Source organism: Solanum verrucosum, unplaced genomic scaffold, assembly GCF_900185275.1.
Source record: "Solanum verrucosum unplaced genomic scaffold, falcon-dt-bn FXZP01000147.1, whole genome shotgun sequence".
NCBI lineage: Eukaryota > Viridiplantae > Streptophyta > Magnoliopsida > Solanales > Solanaceae > Solanum > Solanum verrucosum.
This window is the reverse complement of record NW_026020343.1, coordinates 863,360-884,555: the sequence shown is the minus strand read 5'-3', so window position 1 is coordinate 884,555 and position 21,196 is coordinate 863,360. Positions and strand designations below refer to the sequence as shown.

The following is a 21,196-nucleotide window of genomic DNA, read 5'->3' as shown; positions in this document are numbered from 1 at the left end:
ATCATACAAGTTTGCTTAGTTATTTCAAATAATTGATCATTTAGAATAATACATCACTCTTTCTGGAAACACTTGCTTTAAGTTATAGTTATTGGAAGTATCAAAGCCAATCTAATCTAAAGTCTCTGAGGATACGACATCTAGCTCTTATAAAGAGCTACTTTATTACATGCATGACCACATACACTTGTGTGTGCATTTGGACGCAACATATAGTACACAACAATATGAAACACAATGCAATGCAATGCGGTGTAGGCGCGCGCACACACTGATCCCAACCTCAAAGAATGAATGCGTGTGGTGTAGGCGAACACTCTGATCCAATGCATGTGGGGTAGGAAATGGAAATATCATGAGTTATATGCATCTAATCGAAACTATAGATATATATAAAAAGAGATTATGCCATTTGATTGGTTCACAGGTCAACAAAGTGTTAATGGCATTAGTTTCTTTAAGAACACACCTTATTGTATCTTCTAGTACTATTTTTCTTTTTCTTTTTTAACGAAGAAGTATATAAATGTGAATTTGTAGTAGCTAGTGGTAAAACTTTTCCAGTAATTAGCTAGTACCATTTTATTGACAAGAAGACATTCCTTACCTATGAGTCCTTTGTGAACTCATCATTAACAGACCTCTACATTTAAAAACAAAACAAATATCTCAAGTTTAAACTCTATTCCATTAATATATCGTACTTTATAATCATAACCATAACCCATGATCAGCCTGCCGATCATTATAATGCGATAATCACAAAAATATACACCCCTTTCTACTATATAACTTGACACTAAATAGACATCGCCCAAATATAGTTCCTTTTTAAAAAGAACAACACTAACAATAATTTAGAAATTTATTATCGATTCTTCGATAGCACGTTGGATCCTGAAAATCACAAATCCCATGGAATCATGCCAAAAAGGCATAGCCTTGACATACCTTGAATTCAAGCTCATATATAAATTAAAACTCCTTTAGTAAGGAAAGTGAGAAAAAAACAAGAAACAAACAGTGGCCATACAAATTATATTTAAAATGTAAACAACAAAAGCAATGGGTAACTTTTATTATAATTAATTGGTATAAGGGTCTGAAAAATATCTCAACTTTGGTCGAATTTGTTGTTGCGATACTAAACTTTCATGAGAACCTATTACCTCCCTAGACTATTTAATACCGTATTTTTTACCCCCTGAACTATTTAATAGTGTATTTTAAAGGTATATATGTGTCCACGTGGACACATTACTATTTATAATTTTGCATTATTTTTTATATCCACATGGGCAAATATATAAGTTTAAAATACAGTATTAAATAGTCTAGAGAGGTAATAGGTCCTCATGAAAGTTTAGTATCACAAAAACAAATTCGACCAAAGTTGGGATATTTTTCAGACCCTTATCCCTAATTAATTCATTTGTGATTAATCACCAAATACCTTTTCCCCCAAAGTCACGTGTACATATGGGTCATTAGTTAATTTTAATCCCCTTATGTATGCACTCAAGTATTGCGTAGATTCGTGGTAAAATATATATATCTTTTGCATACACTGCAATTAGTGGAAAATTATTTTGAATAGAGTAAATCTTATATATTACTAATTTTGACATAACTAGACTTACTATATCCGTTGAAATACTAATAAATTGCAAAATTCATATGAAAGAACACATACGCAAATACATCGTAATTAATAAATATATATTTTTCCATAAATATTTAAGACAATTTGGAAGGCCGTGAAACTATATATGTAAGTTCAACACTATCGAATCACACCTAATGTTACAATAAAATTCCCGAACTTAGGCTCGTAAAAATTTGATACAAGATGAAGGACAACCTTAAACACTCAAGGTGTTACATATACGAAGAAATTAGTTTTTAAATAGTGATAGATTTGTGACGTGAATATTAACAAAAATGATGTCTCTCTCTTTTGTTTAACTTGAAAAAGAAGAAGAAAGTTCTTGAATAATGATAGGTTTGTGAAGTGGATATCGACAAGAGCTTAAAAAACTATGTGTTGATATTTTTACCTTCTATTTCTTAATGAATAATGTCATAATGATATGTGTATTATATTATCTCTTTCTTTCGTATCTTTATGATGTCTCTTAAGTTTGATTTTATATGAACTTCTGGCTGTTGTAAGTCTATAATTTCTTTTAGTTTAAATTAGAATTTTAAAATGTTAGAGTAGATCCTAAAGAGATATCACTTCCTCACGAATTTATCTTAATTATGATTGAAGTTCTTCTACAAGTACTAATCAAGTTTAAAATTTATAATTCTTTTCTATTGATTTAAATTAGTAACTTAATTATGTTGGAAAATCTGCTAATTACTAATCATATTTTTAAATTTATAATTGATTGCTTAAAAGAAATAATTTTAATGATTAAAATATATCATTTATTTGGTGTTTGTTACGTAAGTTCTTAAAACTATTGAGAAATATGCATAGCGTGAAAAATGATAAATATAAAGTAACATATAGGGAGGGAGGATGAGGTAATTCTAAAAAAGTTTATATGTAGACAAAGAAGAAACATTTATAGGAGTATTTGAAATTGAGACATAATAATTGCTATTAATATTATAAGAAAGGGTATAACTTACTTTTTCATCATAAAGTCAAGTGGTATTGATTCTCTATGACTCTGTAACAATTGTTTATTGTTTTTCTACAAAATTCAATTCAATAAACATAATTAAGATTCATATTTGATTAGAGGAGAGTGGAAAAGATTAAAATGAATAAAGACAAATTTAATAACAAAAATGGATAAATAGCCTAAATATATCGTCATCGAGTTAAATAGCTTAAATATAGAATGAATATGAGAAGAGGACATTTTGGATCTTCATTGTTTGAGTTCATTTTGGCTCACCTGACCATAATGATTTGAAATTATAATAACAACTAGTTGACTAATTTTCTAAGAACAAGAACGTTACTTATATTTTTTCACGTTAGAAAAATCCTTATTCTAGGTTAAATTAATTGGTATGTAGAAGTTTACACGACTAAGACATTACTCGATATTTAATTATAAACATTACTTATTTACATTAAACATATACTAATTATAATTAACAAACCCAATATATCACCTCTATTTTTTAAAAGTATATTTATTTATTTATTTAGTTATTTCTTCTTCTTCTTCTTCTTTTGTTCCGTTGCTTTTTATTTACTTTGAAAAATAATGTATTTATGTTATTTATTTTAAATTCGTTATAAATTACAAGATTGTTCTTTCATTCTAAAGTAGATGATTACATGTAAAAAAAATTTAATGCTTTTTCCCTATAAAACCAAATTATACGTCTACACATTTATAAAAAGGTATAATTATATTATTTTATATTCTTTTTATAGAAGAAACTCCCAAAAGAATATTTAAGATTTTTTAATTTAGATTCACGCATATTAAATATAATAAATATATAGTAGACAAAGACATTATTATTATTATTATTATTATTATATAAAATACCTTTTTCATTTAAATAGTATTTGTGCAAAGTAGAAATGGATTTAGTGGTTAAAAAAACAAAACATAAAATAGGCAAAAGTGGAAAGGACGTAATGTAGGTGTTGAGAGTGGAGTATGGGCAATATGGTCAAATGAAGGAGAAGCCCAATTTGTAAAGCAATACGTTAAAATTGAATTGAATAGAATAGAATAATATATGTTGGCAGGTCTTAAATGGGAAAAGCAAACAAGGACTACACGCATACCTTGTCTGACTTCCAAAATACCAAACGCGCATTGTTTCTTTGTTTATCGCCGCCCAGCTGCCCAATTTTCTTTCTCTTACAAACTTCCCAAGAAACCTCTCAGATAATCAATGTTAGTGTAGGATTAGGAGGATGGGTTTATCAAAGAAACATCAATGTTACATTGCAGTGCCATCTCACATAATCAATTCACTTTCTTCATCACATCTTCAAAATATGCTCTTATCTGAAAAGATAATTAGTCCTTCTTTATCTCTAAAGCTTAAGCTTTTGCTAACTAATCCAAGATTCTGGATTTTCTTAGTTTTTCTATTTGGTTTTGTTGGGATGTGGTTGGACTTTGTTCCTTTCTCACAAAACCCATGTTCCATTTCCCATGAATTGTTTAGTGTGAATGAAAAAAGTATTGTGAATGAAAAGAGTGAGTTCTGGAAGCAACCTGATGGATTGGGTTACAGGCCTTGTTTGGATTTCAGTAAGGCAAGTAAAGAGATTCTCAATGACAAGACTAGGTATCTGATGGTTGTGGTTTCTGGGGGAATGAATCAGCAGAGAAATCAAATTGTTGATGCTGTAGTGATTGCAAGAATTCTTGAGGCTGCTTTGGTTGTTCCCATTTTTCAAGTCAATCCTATTTGGGCTGATGAAAGGTTTGCTCTTTATTCCTTCCATTTTTAGTCTCATTTGCAATAATCTGTTCATCAATGAAACAATACTAAGTTAGGTTTAATTACTGTGTACAGAAAATTTCAGATGGATTTTGTTTTTTATTTCAGCTTTTGTGATATTCTGTAAACTTCTGATGTATGGTCTGTGTGTTTGCAGTGAGTTTTCTGATATTTTCGACTTGGATCATTTCAAAAATGTTTTGGGAAATGACGTTCGAATAGTTTCATCGCTTCCATCTACACACGTAATGACAAGGCCAGTAGAGGAGAAACGGACTCCTCTTCATGCTTCCCCTGAATGGATACGGTCACATTACACCAGAAAGGTGAGAAAAAGTTCAAGTCTAGAAAGGTTTTAGAGTTCCTTCCCCTTGAAAAGTTCAAGTCCAACCTAAAAAATGGAATGCAATAAAAAGATGGTGATCATAACATTTTCTTAGTAAGACCATAGCTTCAGTATATGATCAGTGGTATTTAGCAGGTCCATGTTTCTATTTGTAGCAATAGATGATGAACGTTGATATTAGCTATTGGGACATTACTTTGTTCTTCATTGTATTCCAAATTTTGTTCTCTTAAAGTCATTAAACTTGTGGTGTTTTAGTTGGCTGGCAAAGTCTTAGAATTGACGTATGACAGCTCGAGAGAATTTTTTATACTCTTTGATAAATCACAGTTACCTGAAATTAATATAGTAATACTACTTCGGATTTTACACAAGTATATTTCATTGGCAAAAGCTTGCTTGATTTAGTATTTTGGTTTGTCTAACACAGTCTCTAGTGAAAAAATAATTGAAAACAGGTTCTCTGTTTTTTAAAGATGATGCTGAAAGTTCTTGTACTTAAATAGTTCTGGTTGATCTTGCTGCAGCTTAGAAGGGATGGAGTTCTTCTTTTACGAGGTCTTGACTCAAGGGTATCTAAGGATCTACCATCCAATCTTCAGAAACTTCGTTGCAAGGTAGGTGGCTTTTAATCTGGATGCTCCACCTCACTCCAGTGGAAACAAGAATTAAAATATGGCGTCTTCTAATTTATTTTTCTGTGAACTTTAAGGTGGCTTTTCATGCTTTGAGGTTTAACCCATCAATCTTAGAGCTCGGTAACAAACTTACAGAGAGGATGAGGAGCAAGGGACCATTTCTTGCTCTGCATTTGCGAATGGAGAAGGATGTGTGGGTGAGGACCGGATGTCTTCCTGGTTTAAGTCATGAGTATGATGAAATGATAAACAATGAGCGGAAACGTAGACCTGACCTATTAACTTCAAGGTCAAATATGACCTACCATGAAAGAAAGCTTGCTGGTCTCTGCCCCTTGAATGCGTTGGAAGTTACAAGGCAAGTGTTATACTTCCTGAGGAAGTGTTCCGTTTCTTCCCTTATCTTTTGATGCACTTAAAAAATGTTTCTGTATTTGACAAATCTGCAATCTCTGTTTAGGCTGATCAAGGCTCTGGGAGCTCCAAACGGCGCAAGGATCTATTGGGCTGGTGGCATTCCGTTCGGTGGGAAAGAAGCTTTGCGGCCGTTGACCAAGGAATTTCCCCATTTCTATAACAAAGAGGATCTTGCTTTGCCTGGGGAGCTTGAACCATTTTCAAAGAAAGCATCACTTATGGCTGCTATTGACTACATAGTGTGTGAGAACAGTGACGTGTTTATGCCATCTCATGGAGGAAACATGGGTCATGCTATCCAGGTACTGCCTCCAGTGTATAAGGTTCTTGGTAATAGTTCAAGAACATTGGTCCAGAAACCTACAGACTGAACTAACATGAACCTAGAAAACATTTATGACTTAGAGTTTAGCGAGTGAGTTTGTAGAAACTTGAATTATGAGTAGGACAATACAAGTCACTGAAGATAGTTTGCATTACTACCCACTCCTGACCCCTCTATAGTTTGCATTACATTTCACTCCTGACCACTCTATAACCTTACCATAGAAAAAAAAATTAACAAGAATTTTTTAAAAATTCGAATGTAAAATTTTAATGTTGTCGTTTGGAGCACAAACACATGCCATATACTCTCAACCTGTTCTACTTATCTACCGTATTATTTTTTGGGAAACTATTTATCTGATCTGGTTCTTTTTGTTTTCTTCCTTAATATTGTCCATGATCTTATTACCTATCAAAAAAAAAACTCCATAATCATCTTGGCTTTGAGATAAATATGCAACTGAAAACTGTGTATGATATATGTTTGGTTCATTCTGTTGTAAGCCCTTCTTATAACCTAACAATCCCTACCAAAATGCCGGGGTTGGATTATTTAAGTTTCCTTTATTATTGTTGATTGTGGTAGTTTTTGTAACAGGGACACAGGGCCTATGCAGGGCACAAAAAGACTATCACTCCTAATAAGAGACAGATGCTCCCGCATTTTCTTAACTCATATCTTTCTGAGTCAGAGTTCAACAAAATTATACTGGACTTGCACAAAGATTCATTAGGTCAGCCAGAACTCAGGAAGACAGGAAGGGATGTTACGAAGTACCCTGTCCCAGAGTGCATGTGCAGCAGTACTACTATCCATTCCTCCATGTAACTCCTTTCAGACCACAAGCAGCTAATCAGACATTCTTACAATGATTTACGAATAGTGGACAATGTGAATCAGGAACTACCTGCTAGCTGCATCTGATGGATTAGTCTCCCTTGAGATAGTCTTGTTAATTCCAAAACAGGCTTTCCTGAGGTGTCACCGTTTTTGGAGGGATGAAGAGGTAGACACACTTAGACGCTGATGCCGAGGTTACTATGATTCAACAGCAACATCACCATACAGGCTACAGCTTCATACTCTTTCGTGCTTCTTTGTTTGTTTATCTCTTCGAAGTTAGGGATCTAAGCAAAGATTAGAGGCAGATCCAGAATTCGAAGTTTATGATTCCTACTACGACCTCAAGTCATAAGCTACTGGTTACCGTGAAACCATAGCGAACACATTGGATCCACTACTGGAAAAAGATGAATTATTAATTAGTTTAGGGAAAGAACATGTTATTTAATTCAATTCATTCTTTACACATCTATGTTTAGGGAACATGTTATTTAATTCAATTCATTCTTTACACATCTATGTAATCCACCATAAACGATGTACATTCTATATATTATTATATTATATATTATATTTATTATAATAAGCCAACAAGTAAAAGGACTAATACTGCAGTGCTTAAATATACAACATGTTGTGTTAGTGTGACACCCAATCATTCGAGAATTGATCCAGGTGTCTCAATCTTATAGCTCGCTCATCCCCTCATCATTTTTCCGTTGTACCAAATTGAGCTGGCTAACCTTATACTCAAGGAAGGAATCGAATTTTGAATTCACCCAATTCCACCCGTTTCCCCCCCTTAATTCAGCTCCAATTTCTTCTATATAAATCCTCCTCTACTCTCTGTTTCAGGGAGATTTTTTTGGACACTGATTTATCACTCAAAACCTAGAGGATCTTCATCAAAGAAATAGATTGGAGAAAATTCCCAGAAATAGCTATATAATACATACATTAAGAGCTTAAAAAGAGCTTTGTGACTTTCCGTTCGAACTCGTTGGGTCTTGTTGGAACCCGGTGAAGCACGGCTGGCGGTGGAGTCGTGTTCATAAACTCGTAATCTCGGTTCGCTGCCCAGAAAAAGGTAAAAGTCCTTTCTTAGTTTTTTTTTTTTTTTTTGGATTCGTAGTTGTTCTACATTTTCCGTTTAGGTGTTCTTAGTCATATTTTAGTTATTGTGTGTTGGGACTGATTAAGAATCCACTGTGTCTTACCTAAGATTTTTAGTTACTGTTCCATTTAAAAATATAGAAAAGTTGTTTTAGTTTGGATGCTAGCTGTGATTAGTTTAAGCTTTGTTGATTACACTCTAGAGCATATTTCTTGACTTGGACTATATGGTTTTGATTTGCCATAAGCTTTGACTGAATGTGTATTGTTACTTCGTATAAGCTACCTCATGCAGCGAGTCTCCTTTTATCCATTAATCCTTTTTCTGTTGTCTCCATGATCTCAGCATATTGCTCCCTTATTTGTTAAACAGTTGTTTTCTATCAGTAAGTATGCAGTTTTCCTCTTTCTGGCAGAGTTTGGTTTTCCTTGGCTTAGCCAATTTATTGTCTAGAATTGATTTTCCATGACTAGCATAGTGTTTGGTATATGAAGCTGATGCAAGCTTGAATTCGTGGGCTGCTAATTGTCTTTAAAGTTCATAATAGTATAAGCCAGACTCAGAAGTCCATCGTGTTTTAAACCTGCAAATATATGAAAGTCTGTCTTTTGTCTGCGATAGAACTTGTTTTTCCACTGATTTTGATCATTTTTCGTGTCTGTTTAGATAGCAGTAAATGATAGAATGATGTCATACTTACGAGTTTACTCATGAGTAATTATTAGGGTGGTAGAGATAGCTATATGTAGTCATTAGGTTCCAATGAAGTTTGTAAGGTTGCTGCTTATTTGAATGATTTGGAATACATGTTTATTTCTCTCTTGCTCGAGGATATGTGTTGATCTCTGTCATTGCTCAATCTGAAACTCCCTCATGTCCACTTATGTCAACCCTTTATCTGTTGTAGCATTCTAATTAATTTTTCTCTTCCTTGATTACAATCTGGTCATGATTTTGCTGCTTTAAATTTGAATTTCAGGTTGTATTTTGTTTTAAGTCTCAAATTTAGCTTAAATCTTATTCATCTACTCTTCTTTTCTGTTTCGATGTATATCACCCTGTTTCGAACTTTTTCGGTATTCATTTAGTCTAGTTTTGCTTCGAATTTTGCCATCTTAATCAAGTTTTACCCCCTGCTGTTCATTTGAAGCTCTGTTTTCTTACCTATCATCGCCCATGTAAATATAGTTTACTGTTAAACATGCTTCCATCCTTGTGCTTCGTCTTGTTGAATTCTTTGAGTAATGTGTATTACTGATTTCATTAGAAAATTTAGCTCGTTTGATAATCTTTCTATTCCTTTACCGGTAAATTTTCACGTAGAGATTTTATATTTAACCCAACATGTTGCTTTGGTTATCAAGATGCACCATTGTTTGCTTTTGCTAAAGCCATGCACCTGTTGGCCCTTTTCCAAATGCCCCTCTATTTCGTTGTCCTTATTTGGTATCATTGTAGTTGAGCAACCTGTTGGTATAAAGATTTGATGAATTCCTATGTTTATAGTAGAGCTTTTCTCCTCGTTGGTTTAGCTTTTTGAATGAACTCATCTTGAATTAATCTTGTGTTCTGTGTAAAGTAGAAGAACTAAGTGTATTTCCTTTATTGGTTGACAACTCTCTTGCCTTGAATTATGCACTGTCCAAGTATTTCCTTGTGACAAATTGTTTATATTTATTAAAACAAGGGAAAAGAATAAAAAAATGTCCTTAATCTATTAGAAATAGTTCAAAAATGCCGTCCTTTGAACTATTGGTTTAAAAATGCCTTTAACCTTTTTTTAGGTTCAAAAATGTCCTTTAATTAACAAAAATATGACAGAGTTTAACTAAACAAATTGTCAATTTTCATTGGTCCACCTAATTTTTTATCAAATAAATAAAACCCACCTATCACGCCCCGAGCCTACACCCTGGGCGGGACCGGCACCCAGAGACCATTTCTGGCCCCAAGCAAACCCTTGGTCTGACTTTCTTAACTCAGCGGAAACCTAACTCAACAGAAAACTCAATGCAAACGCAAGGTTACAAAACAACTTAACTTATAACATCTGGCCACAAAGGCAACTCAAATCTCAAAATAGGATATTTACATATATACATAGAAGAGAGACTCAAAACTAACTGACTGACTGTCTATGAAGCCTCTAAAGTACTGAGATGGATGTTGGGACAGACCCCACAACATCCTAATAAAACAAAACTTAAGAATGCAAAACAACCGAGTCCTCCGGAAAGCAAGGAGGCTCACCACTGACTCTGAACTGCTAAGCTAGATCAACGACGTGCTGGATGCTGATCCTGGGTACCTGAATCTGCATCGTCATAAGATGCAGGCCAACTGGCATCAGTACATGGAATGTACGAGTATGCGAGTTGGAAAACTAAGCAACAAAGGCTAGAAGGAAATCTGGAAGAAACTGAATAGCTTACCTGGCTCAACTCAACTCAACCTGACTGACTTCTTTCAATATAAGACAATTTAAAACAAGTGTGATATAAAGAAAGACTGCTTTAAACATGTTATAAACTCTGTGTGTATACAAAGATACAATAAGCCTGAGATGTATACAGAATATAAAAATACAATAATTTCTGTGTATGAAAAAATACAATAACTGCTGTGGGAGTTTCTCTAACCGACAACCATCACATAAGAGCTATAGTGATGATACAGCAATCGACTTCACGCTGCCAGAGCATCTTATACCCGGCCAAAGGTATAAGACCTGAACTACCTAATGGATCCACTAGTCTATCTGGAAAATGATTCATCTAAAAAGTATGATCCTTTTCTACCCATGGTGGCTAACATGGTTCTATGGGGGCTATGGGTTCTTTGAACGCTCCCCCAATTCGGTGCTCGATACTACTCCCAAAAACGTACTGGCTCTTATGTTTTTAAACATATTTCTTCCTGCTGATATGAGATAATTACTCAAAAACTAGCCCGAAGGCTCTTTGGAAATCTCAGTTTCCAACCTTGCTTAAATGTAAAAACATTTCTTTAAAACTTCTTTGGGAATACATAGTTCCCTAATAACTTTGAGAAATGAACTCAACTTTATGTTCTTGACTTAACTTGAAACTCTATACTCTTTGCTTGACTTGAAACTTGAGCCTTAGAATGAAGTTAAAACGTTCAATAAAGACTCTTGAACAACTTTAAAGACTTGCTTGGACTTACTTCTTAACTTGCTTAACTTGACTCTAACTTCACTTGACTTTGATCCAAACTCGCCTCGAATTGAATTATGGATTCAAGGTATATGATCACATGTTTATGGATGAGTTTGGGACGTCTAAGTGTACCTTAAAGTATTGGAAACAACTAGGAAACATAAGTACAATACCTAGGAACATGCATGAGAAAGTGGGGGAGGAATGGGGCAACTTGGCGCTCTGCAAGGCGCGGGGCGCCAGCCCTTGAAGCTCAGAGGGGACCTGCTGGCGCTCTGCTAGGTGCGGCGCCCTAAGGGAGAAAGCTCAAAAGCTCTTTTGGGGCGCGCTGGCAGGCGTGACGCGCCACCCCTTTCCCCAGAAAACTCGACTTTTCTTCCTCTTTTTCCCAACTCTAAACTACCCTAACTTCAATGGACTCAACCCCAAACACTAAGGGTCATAAAATCCCTCAACATACAAGAGATTCAACTCAAACACACAACCAAAACATGTCCCACAACCAACAAGAACTTCAACAACATAATCAACAACACCAACAACACAACCCAACAACTTCAACAACATATCCAATCTTTTCTCAATAATGAAAATGAGTTTGGTGTGTGGGGGAAAGGATCAACCCAACACTAAGAACTCACATACCTAGTAGGGATCACCCCCGACTATATCCACGACGGAAACTTGCTTGATCTCCTCTTCCTCCTCTTCTTCTCCTCTTCTTCTCTTCTTCTTCTCTTCTTCACTCTCAAGCCCTAGCTTTCACTCTTTTAAAATGGGACCAAATGATCCAAAAAAATCAGCCTAACACAACAATATAACCCCAAAAGAAGTGGCTAGGGAAAAGACCAAAATGCCCTTAAAATTTCCGGACGGATTCCCTGCCAACTGCCCAATTTTCAAAGGGCATAACTTGCTCATATGAACTCAGAATTGAGAAAACTCGGCGACGTTGGAAAGATCATTCCAAGGGATTTCCAAACATAACTGGAACTACTCCTAACTCATCCTGAGTTAGGAGTTATAACTTCTCAAAGTTGGCCGAAATTCACTGATTTTCCACACTTAACCAAATTTCCAGATTTTAAATTTTTCCAAAAAAAATGACTATTTCCAATTTCAAGCTTTTTCATAGTTATTTCAAATTGCCGGATGTTACACCACCCATCCTACTACCCAAATCCATTTTCACCATCAGTTTTAAGCCTTTCTATGCTCTTTCTTCTTCCTCTGTTTTCTTTCTTTAAAAAATAACATTCAATTCCAAAAACAACAGTAAATTGTTGCACCTAACTGGCCAAAAAACAAGTAAATTGCACTATTTAACAAAACAACATTTAAAATATGCATTTTAACAGCTAAATTGCAGCAAGTATGATAAATAAATGTGGATTTTAAGCGAAAAAACAGCAACTTTCAACCCAACAAACAAAAATTAAAATGAAAGCTTGAAACCAAAAAATAACAGCTAAATGTAGATTCAAATCCACCAAAATTACATAGTAAATTTCTTATCCATTTATCGACCAAAATAAGTTTAGAACTGTATTAACAAGTCTCATATTATATTGTTGAAATTTTAAATTGTTGGTTACTGATGCCACAAGGTGGGAATTTACATATCCGCGTCCACATCATGAAATGATTTGTAATCAATCTTCAATAGCGATTACGTGATTAGCCTTGATTATGAGAAGCAAATAAATTTTTAAACATTGGATTTGAAGAAGGAAACAAAAATTAAATTAAGTTAAAATTGCAGATGGGAGAAAGGGGGAGGAGAAGAAAGAATGAAGAGAGATAACAGTTGGGTTAGACTTACTAGAAACGGGTTTGGGTGTTGGGATGGGTGGGTGGGTTTTTTTTTAATTTGATAAAAAAAATTAGGTGGACCAATGAAAATTGACCATTTGTTAAGTTAAATTCTATTGCATATTTCTGTTAACTAAAGGGCATTTTTGAACCTAAAAAAAACGTTAAGGGCATTTTTAAACCAATGGATGGAAGGAGGGTATTTTTGAACCATTTCTAATAGGTAGAGGGCATTTTTGACCCTTTTCCCTTAAAACAAAGATGATTAAGCCTAATTCATTTTTCATCCATCTTTATCTTTGTAATGTTGCGCTTATTGCTTTTTGAAGAGTTCTTTTAAATACATGGTTTAATTGGGTCATAATTCGCCTAAGATCACCATGTTTTTTTTAGCTTAAATGCGTATTCTGAATTATAACTTCTTTGAGTGTCAATGTGTAAATTTTAGGTGCTATTTAGCCGGTGATAAAAATGTGTTAGTTTCTTTTGTTTAAGTTACATAAGAATTGTAATTTAAAGTAGCTTTTCCATGGTTACTTACTAACTTTCTTCTCTTTCTTTTTGTGCGTTGTATGTGAATCTGTCCCGAGTCCCATGGACTTCTTTCCTCATTTGTATTTCGATAATTGGGCCAGAGAGGCTTAATTCTACCATTTTATCGAGTCAGTCAGCAAAGGAACAGATGTGCAAGGCTGGAAAACCGTATCATACATGTCCCGGAAGTCGGAAAATGGACTGATACAACCTTTTTTGAAATTTTTTGTTCCATGATTTTCTCTATTCTGTTGTTAAATATTTGTATTCTTTCAAATTAATCAAAATAAAATAAATACATAACTCAGCCCTTAACAAACTAAATTATTGATATTTTAAATAAATAGTGAAACTATTGCTAAGGACTAAGGAGTCCCATTAAAAGTTAAAATATTATTGTTTTGAAATTTTTCCCTAAATAATAAGGCTGCCAAACAAGTGGGCTTTTGACCCAATAACAACAAAATACAGATGGTTGAACTGTAGATGGGCTTTTGACCCAATAACAACAAAATACAGATGGTTGAACTGTAGATGGGCTTTTTGACCCTATCTCTGCTATATATTATGGGAAAATTTTCAAAACAATAATATTTTAACTTCTAATGGGACTCCTTAGCAATAGTTTCACTATTTATTTTAAATGTCAATATTGTAGTTTGTTAAGGGTTGAGTAGTGTATTTATTTTATTTTGATTAATTTGAAAAAATACAAATATTTGATAACAAAATAGAGAAAATCATGAAACAAAAAATTTCAAAAAAGGTAAAAAAAAATTTAAACTTGACATCAGTTACGTATTCAAAGAGCATATGTTGCCATTTTTCATTCAAGCGTTTTTTTCCTTTGTTCTTAAGAATTCCAAAAACTTTTTTTGAAAACAGTAGTTTGTCGTTCGAATCATTCCATGGATAATATCCAATCTTCTTCAAGTTGAATTCGGCATATTTTTGAAACGGAGGTTTTCAAAATTCACGACTAGAAAGTAGTCAGTTCCACGAAATTCAAGAAAGTTTGACATTTATCGTTGAGAACTCAAAAAATAATTAGGTATTTTTTTTATTGTCGATTATTTTATTTGTTTGGATGATATATTCGTATATCTCGACTAGAAGAGTGGGTGGTTTTTTTCTAATGAAATCAGTGAAATCTTTGTATGTATTGAGATTTTTACCTTTTTAGGATATTTTGTATCCAATCTATGATTTAGAACGATTGAAAGTGCGTGATTATTTTAGTTTCGTAGATTTTGTTTTTTGAACGCAGAAAATATTTTGTATCCCATTACGTTAATGTAATAAGTATCAATTTTGGGATACAGTCATAACAATTTTGTGATATACTGGACAACGTAATACAAGGAAGAAAAATACATAAATTAATTAAGTATTGGATACAATTCTGTGTTGACTTGTAGTGAGTGCTGGATATAATTAAGTATTGGATACAATTTCTTGTATTTTAGCTAAAAGATGAAATTTTTGTATGTATTGAGTGCGTGTTTTTTTAATATTTTGTAGCTAGTGATATTTGAACGCACATAATATCATGTATCCCATTACATTTATGTAATTAGTAACTATTTTGGGATACAATTTTATGTTTTAGCTAACAAATGAAAACTACATCAAGTTACTGAATAATGCATTTTGGAAAAAAAGTTTGAAATACAAATTGTGCCTGATATATGAATATCAATATATATTTGTTAATGTAGTCATGGGAAGGATTAGTTTTCTAGTCATGCATTCTGAAAGGTGGAACGAAGAGAATTGCTACATTGATTACACTATAGAAGCAATTATGTTGAAAGAATAAGCGACATTCAGAGATTTGTTGGATGAAGTAACTAAACAGATTAGTATTGATTTGAGATTCAATAGTGTGAAACTTAAGTATAAAACAGTTGGATGAAGTAACTAAACAGATTGGTAATTTGTGATTTTGAAAACAAAATCTCAAGAAATCACACAAAATAATTGATGACTTTGAAATTACCTTTATCAATTGAGAGATTTCTTGAATTAATTTATAGATCTGAATAAATTTGGTATAAACTTGAATAATTAGTTCTTCTTCAACAATGGGGGAGAGAATAATGGTGAAAAGTTGATGAAAGAAAAAAAAAAGAGAAAACGTGAAAGATGGGGGCAATGGTGAAAAGTTGATGAAAGAGAAAAAAACGTGGAAACGTGAAAGATGGAAAATAAATTTAATGGTATTAAAGCCTAGGAAGAAGTGTAATGGGTAGTGGATGTATTTCTTTTTCGTTTTTACGGGTTAGTGGTGTAGAAGTTGGTCCAATGTTGGACTGTTTTGAGAAATAAAAGGAAATAAAAATAATAATATTTGGATACAAATTATTTTCTAAAATATTGACATTTTGAATAATTATTTTAAAGTGTAGATATTTTTACTAATTATGTTAGGGATGTAACTAGTTTGCTAATTTTCCCTATTATTTAATCTAGGACAGGTTAAATGGCCGAAGTCGAAATCTTTGGAGCATTTTTAGTTCTTTTAGGACATGTTCTGAATATTGGGCTAAAGGTCCAAAAAAGCTGAAATTAGGCCCGAGTGTTGGCCCAGGCGGACAGAACCAGACTTGGGCCCAATTTTTCTTCTTCATCCCCTATTTATTTTAACTGTTATTGCATGTTTATTTGTTTATTTAATTTTAAGGTTTTATTCTTAAATCAATGCCCCAAAAGATAACCAGTTTGAATCATTTATTTATATTTTCCTAAAAAATTGAAGAAGTGTTTATTTTCTTACTTAATTACTTTTGAAATTTTACTTAAGTAATATCCTTATAATATTTCCCCTTTTCCCTCTCTAATGATTTTAAATCTTAAAGTTGTTTATTTCCTCTATTCAATCAAGTATGCCTTTAGAATAATTAGCTAAATATTTTAATTATCGGATAATCGCAAGTTAGCGGATGTTTTAGGTGCCTTTAAACCCTTCCTAAAACATTAATATGAATCCCGAACCCTTTAATAATTTCATTAGATTTTCTTGTTTTTATTAATCTTTTTAAAAAAATCATTTTCTTAATTTTTCTTAAAAAATTAAGTGGTGACTCCTCTTTTTTTTTTTAAAATAAACAGTTTGTTATACTGTTTATTTGGTCTTATCTTATTGATAAGTGAACACGTGTATTGCACACTTCTCTTTTAGCAAACCATGTGCTATTTCAGATACAAAACAGACCACCATATTACATGGAATTGTCCGTTCCTCCTATTCAATCTCTTGATGTTCTTTACAATTATTAATCTTTCTTTGGGTAAGTTCCTCCATTCTCATATGCGTCTTTTATTTATTATTTTTTTCTCTTTTGGATTTTTCTCCTCTCTTTTATGTCTAGAATTCATCTCTCATTTTAATTTTACTTATGATTACAACAACTCTTCTAAACTTTGTTGTGTTTCTTACATTCAAGTGTTCCCACTATTTCTTTCTTTCTTGCTTCATGTTATGGTCTTCAGTTTAAATTTCATTTAAAGTTTGTCTATTTTGGTTGGATATATGGATATACAGTAATTATTTTTTAAAGAAGGGGTCAAATGTTTTTTTGAAATGCTGAAAGAGAGTGGTTAATGCTCTACATCGCCAATGATTAGGAGTGGGTAGAGACACCATTAATGAGACTTGTTGCTCCCAAATGCACACGCAAGTGTACGTAGTCGTATAAGTAATAAATGGCTCTTTCAAAACTAGATTGTCGAACCCAAAGGACTTATGATCAATTTATATATTTATCTCAATGATGGCGAATCATGAAATGCAAAAAAAAAGAATACAAAAGTAATTTATGTGATAACCAAATTAATCCATAGAAATCAATCGATGTTGAACAATCACCCATGGCTACATCCCTAGAAAAAGGCTGTTAGCAACTCATAATAATCAAAAACATAAACAAGACTATTTTCATGTAATTCAAGACTAAAGAAAAAATAGAAGATTGAAACCAAAGATGAATTGTTTATCTGTCACGCCCCAAGCCTACACCCTGGGCGGGACTTTCACTCAAGAACCATTATTTGCCCCAAGCGAACTCTTGGCATGGCTTTACTCTTAGCGGAAGACTTACTCATTATAAAATACTTTATAAGTAAACTGAACTGCTCAATAAATAACTTAGACTGTATAAAGAACATTCACTAGCCAAAATGATACTCAAGTCTCAATCATCAAAATAGGAATGGAAAGACTCAAGAAGTAACATCAACTACTGTCTATAAAGCCTCTAACAACTGAGATGGACGTCGGAACAAGACCCACGACATCCTAATGAACAAAAATGATAAAGTAATGAAAAGGGGATCCTCCGGAAGCAAGGAGGCTCACCAACAACTCTGAAGCTCAACTGAATCAACGATGCGCTGGATACTGATCCTGGTTACCCGAATCTGCATCATAAAAAGATGCAGGCCAACTGGCATCAGTACATTTAATGTACGAGCATGCGAGGGGAAATATAAAACAAGACATAAGCTTGAAAGGAACTGAAAGAAGAAACCTGGTCTCAACTCAACTCAACTCAACTCAACTCATTTCAATATAAAGCAGTATAAACAAGTGCAATATAAAGAAAAGCTTTTTAAAACATGGATAACAACTCTGTGTATTTAGAAATACAATAGTAACTATGTATGTATGCAAAGATACAACATAAACTCTGCATGTATATAAAAATACAAGTAAATATGTGTATATAATAATACAAAATACTTCTGTGGGAGTTTCTCTAACCGACAACCATCACTTAAGAGTTATTGTGATGATACAACATTTTGCCTCACCCTGCAAGGGTCGTCCTTTACCTTGCCAAGGGCATAGAACCTAACATAGAACCTAACTACTAAGGGGTCGTTTGGTACAAAAAATAATAATTCAGGGATTAGTAATGTTGGGATTAGTAATGCAAGGATTAATAGTGCATGGATTAATAATGCAAGGTTTATTTTTATCAAGTGTTTGGTTCATTGTTTTTCACGTAATCTTGAGTTTGAATTAATACTTTATAAAAAACTTTTTTCCAATTATACCCTTGAATTATTATGTAATTGGGCTAAGGTAAATAATTACCGGACAATATTTTTTTTTTATGGCATATGAGAAGAACAATTTTGTTGTTATGATTGCCTTTTTTCACTTAAATTATTTGAGGATAAACAATTATCATCTTAGTAAATTGATCATTTACAAAATGTCAATTTTCAATTAAAAAAGATAAACTATCAACTTTTAAAATTGAAAAGACGATAAACAATAGTAAAATTGAATAAACCATCTACATTTACACATAAAAAATGCAAGTTGTAGTTTTAATATGTATTCAGTTTTATAAATTGTTCAAAATACAATTAATTAGAAAACCACAAATATATATATATATATATATACACACACACACACACACATTCAATTAAGATCACAAACGTCATGTGGTGATATATTTGCCTTTTTAATTTGTAATATTAGACAACTCACATTTCAAATAATGTATTAATTTGTATTGGATTTATTTAGTAACAAACAACTCTCTCTAAATAATTTGTAATAAATAAATTTACTATTACAAATAAAACATAAAATCAAGAAAATAAACAAAATAATTAAAATGATTTGAGGGATATTTTTGTCTTAACATAGACTTATACCATGGTATTATATTCTATGTATTACTAATACCTCCAAATGGAAGTTATTAGTAATACATCCTATAATACCATGTAGGAGGGTATAACTAATCCATGGATTAGTTATACATAGGCTCAAATTCCTACCAAACATAGTACTAAATAATATCATACATAATACATTGACTATTTGTTTTAATGCGGCCTACCAAACGACCCTTAAGTGTATCCACTAGTCTATGCTAAAAAGCACTAAGGAATCATCTAAAAAGTATGAACTTTTTTCTACCCATGGTGGCTACATGGTTTATGGGGGCTGGGAGTTGTCTGACCTCTCCCCCATATCGGTGCTCAATACTACACCAAAAATATGATACTAGCTCTTATGTTTAAAAACATAACTCTATGGTTTGAGATAATTACTCAAAAACTAGCCCAAAGGTTCTCTTGGAAATCAGTGTTTTCTCTCTTGCTTAATTGTGAAAGCATTTACTCTTTACTGAAAACTAGCTCAAAGGCTCTTTTGGAAATCTCAGTTTCCTTTCTTGTTTAAATGTGAAAACATTTTACTCTTTGGGAATACATAGTCCCGATATACTCTTTGAAGAAAATGAACTTCAATCTTTACTCTTTACTCAACTCAAAACTCAGGTCTTAAAAACAAAATTAAAGTATTTGTAAAAGACTTTTGGAAGACTCTATGAACTTCTCTTGACTTGGCGCTTAACTTTCCTTGAATTTGAATTTATGGATTCAAGGATCGTCATTTGTGATAGGATAGATCTCATGATGTTTAGGAGTGTTTTTAGATAGTTAAACATGAGAAACAATCAAGAAATCACTGTCTGGAAGCAAGTCCACGACACAGAGATGCATTTAATTATGTTGCGAAAATAATTTTGAGGCAGAATGGTCCGTGACCGCTCTGCGACGCGGTAGAGATTTTTGTGAAATGGTGGGCAAGGTTCGCGACGCGGACTGGGTCTCCAGATTCACCTGAGTTTTTTCTTCTTAGTTTTCTAACCCCAATTCGCCTAAATTCGATTCTTTTTCTCAATTTCTCTTTAGATTCAGATACCCAGAACATATACAATATAATCTAACTCAAAACAACTCTAACAATCGACCTTAAACTCTCAAGAACTCCTCAATCTCATCCCAATTTCAAGAACGAAAGCAATTCAAGAATACAACTCAAGAATATCAAAGTCTCAATCTTTTAGGATGAAAATCATACTGAAATATACATGTTTGGCGCGTGTGTGAACGAACCCAACGCTGTGTGAACTCACATACCTCGTAGGATTGAATCCTTAGTGAAATCCGCGATCAATTCCTCAAGAAATTAATGAATCCTTGCTTCTTCTCCTCTTTTCTCCTTTTCTTTTCTCTTCTCTCAAAACCCTAACTTAATTTTATGAAGCATAAACTGAACCAATTTAGTTTGGACCCCAACTTAATTACCAAAAAACAAATTTAATTAATTAATATGGTAGTGAAAATGTCACGCCCCGAGGCTACCCTCTGGATGCAACACGGGACCTAGGATCACGAATGACCCCAAGCTAACCCTGTTGGCATAATCATAAGCATAGTACAGACAACTAAAACAATAAATACTGCGCGGAAGCTAAATCATGTAAAACTGAAATGATGGGGAATACCCATATACTAAATCTGAATAAAGATAACTGAGAGTTTGATTACAAGATAAAAGTCAAACTCTAAGACTAAAGTTGAAACTAACTATGTCTAAAATAAAGTCTCTACTGACTAGAAATGCTGGACATGCCCCAGCTAGATCTAGCAAAACTGAAACTCAATCTAAAAACGATAAAGATATTTATGTCACTAGTCCTCGAAGAATGAGGACTCACCACTGATGCTGCTGAACTGAAG

General features: G+C 33.1%; 2 protein-coding genes across 2 annotated transcripts in view; both read left to right on the top strand.

Moving 5' to 3' along the window:
• The window catches only part of LOC125837352 (uncharacterized), a 293,499-nt gene that overhangs the window by 102,840 nt on the left and 169,463 nt on the right, over positions 1 to 21,196 (top strand). The gene's annotated exons all lie outside the window — the stretch shown is intronic.
• On the top strand, positions 3,883 to 7,588 carry LOC125837356 (O-fucosyltransferase 20-like). The gene is made up of 6 exons (XM_049516491.1): positions 3,883 to 4,416; positions 4,592 to 4,760; positions 5,308 to 5,397; positions 5,493 to 5,776; positions 5,879 to 6,137; positions 6,761 to 7,588. Exons 1-6 carry the CDS (start codon positions 3,899 to 3,901, stop codon positions 6,989 to 6,991), a joined length of 1,551 nt encoding a protein of 516 aa, XP_049372448.1. The 5' UTR covers positions 3,883 to 3,898; the 3' UTR covers positions 6,992 to 7,588.

Excerpts from the sequence above, each read along its gene's own strand:
- LOC125837356 (XM_049516491.1), top strand. The coding sequence starts at position 3,899 with ATGGGTTTATCAAAGAAACATCAATGTTACATTGCAGTGCCATCTCAC. Across the intron at positions 4,417-4,591 it reads CCTATTTGGGCTGATGAAAG|TGAGTTTTCTGATATTTTCG; the intron begins GTTTGCTCTTTA and ends GTGTGTTTGCAG. Across the intron at positions 4,761-5,307 it reads GGTCACATTACACCAGAAAG|CTTAGAAGGGATGGAGTTCT; the intron begins GTGAGAAAAAGT and ends ATCTTGCTGCAG.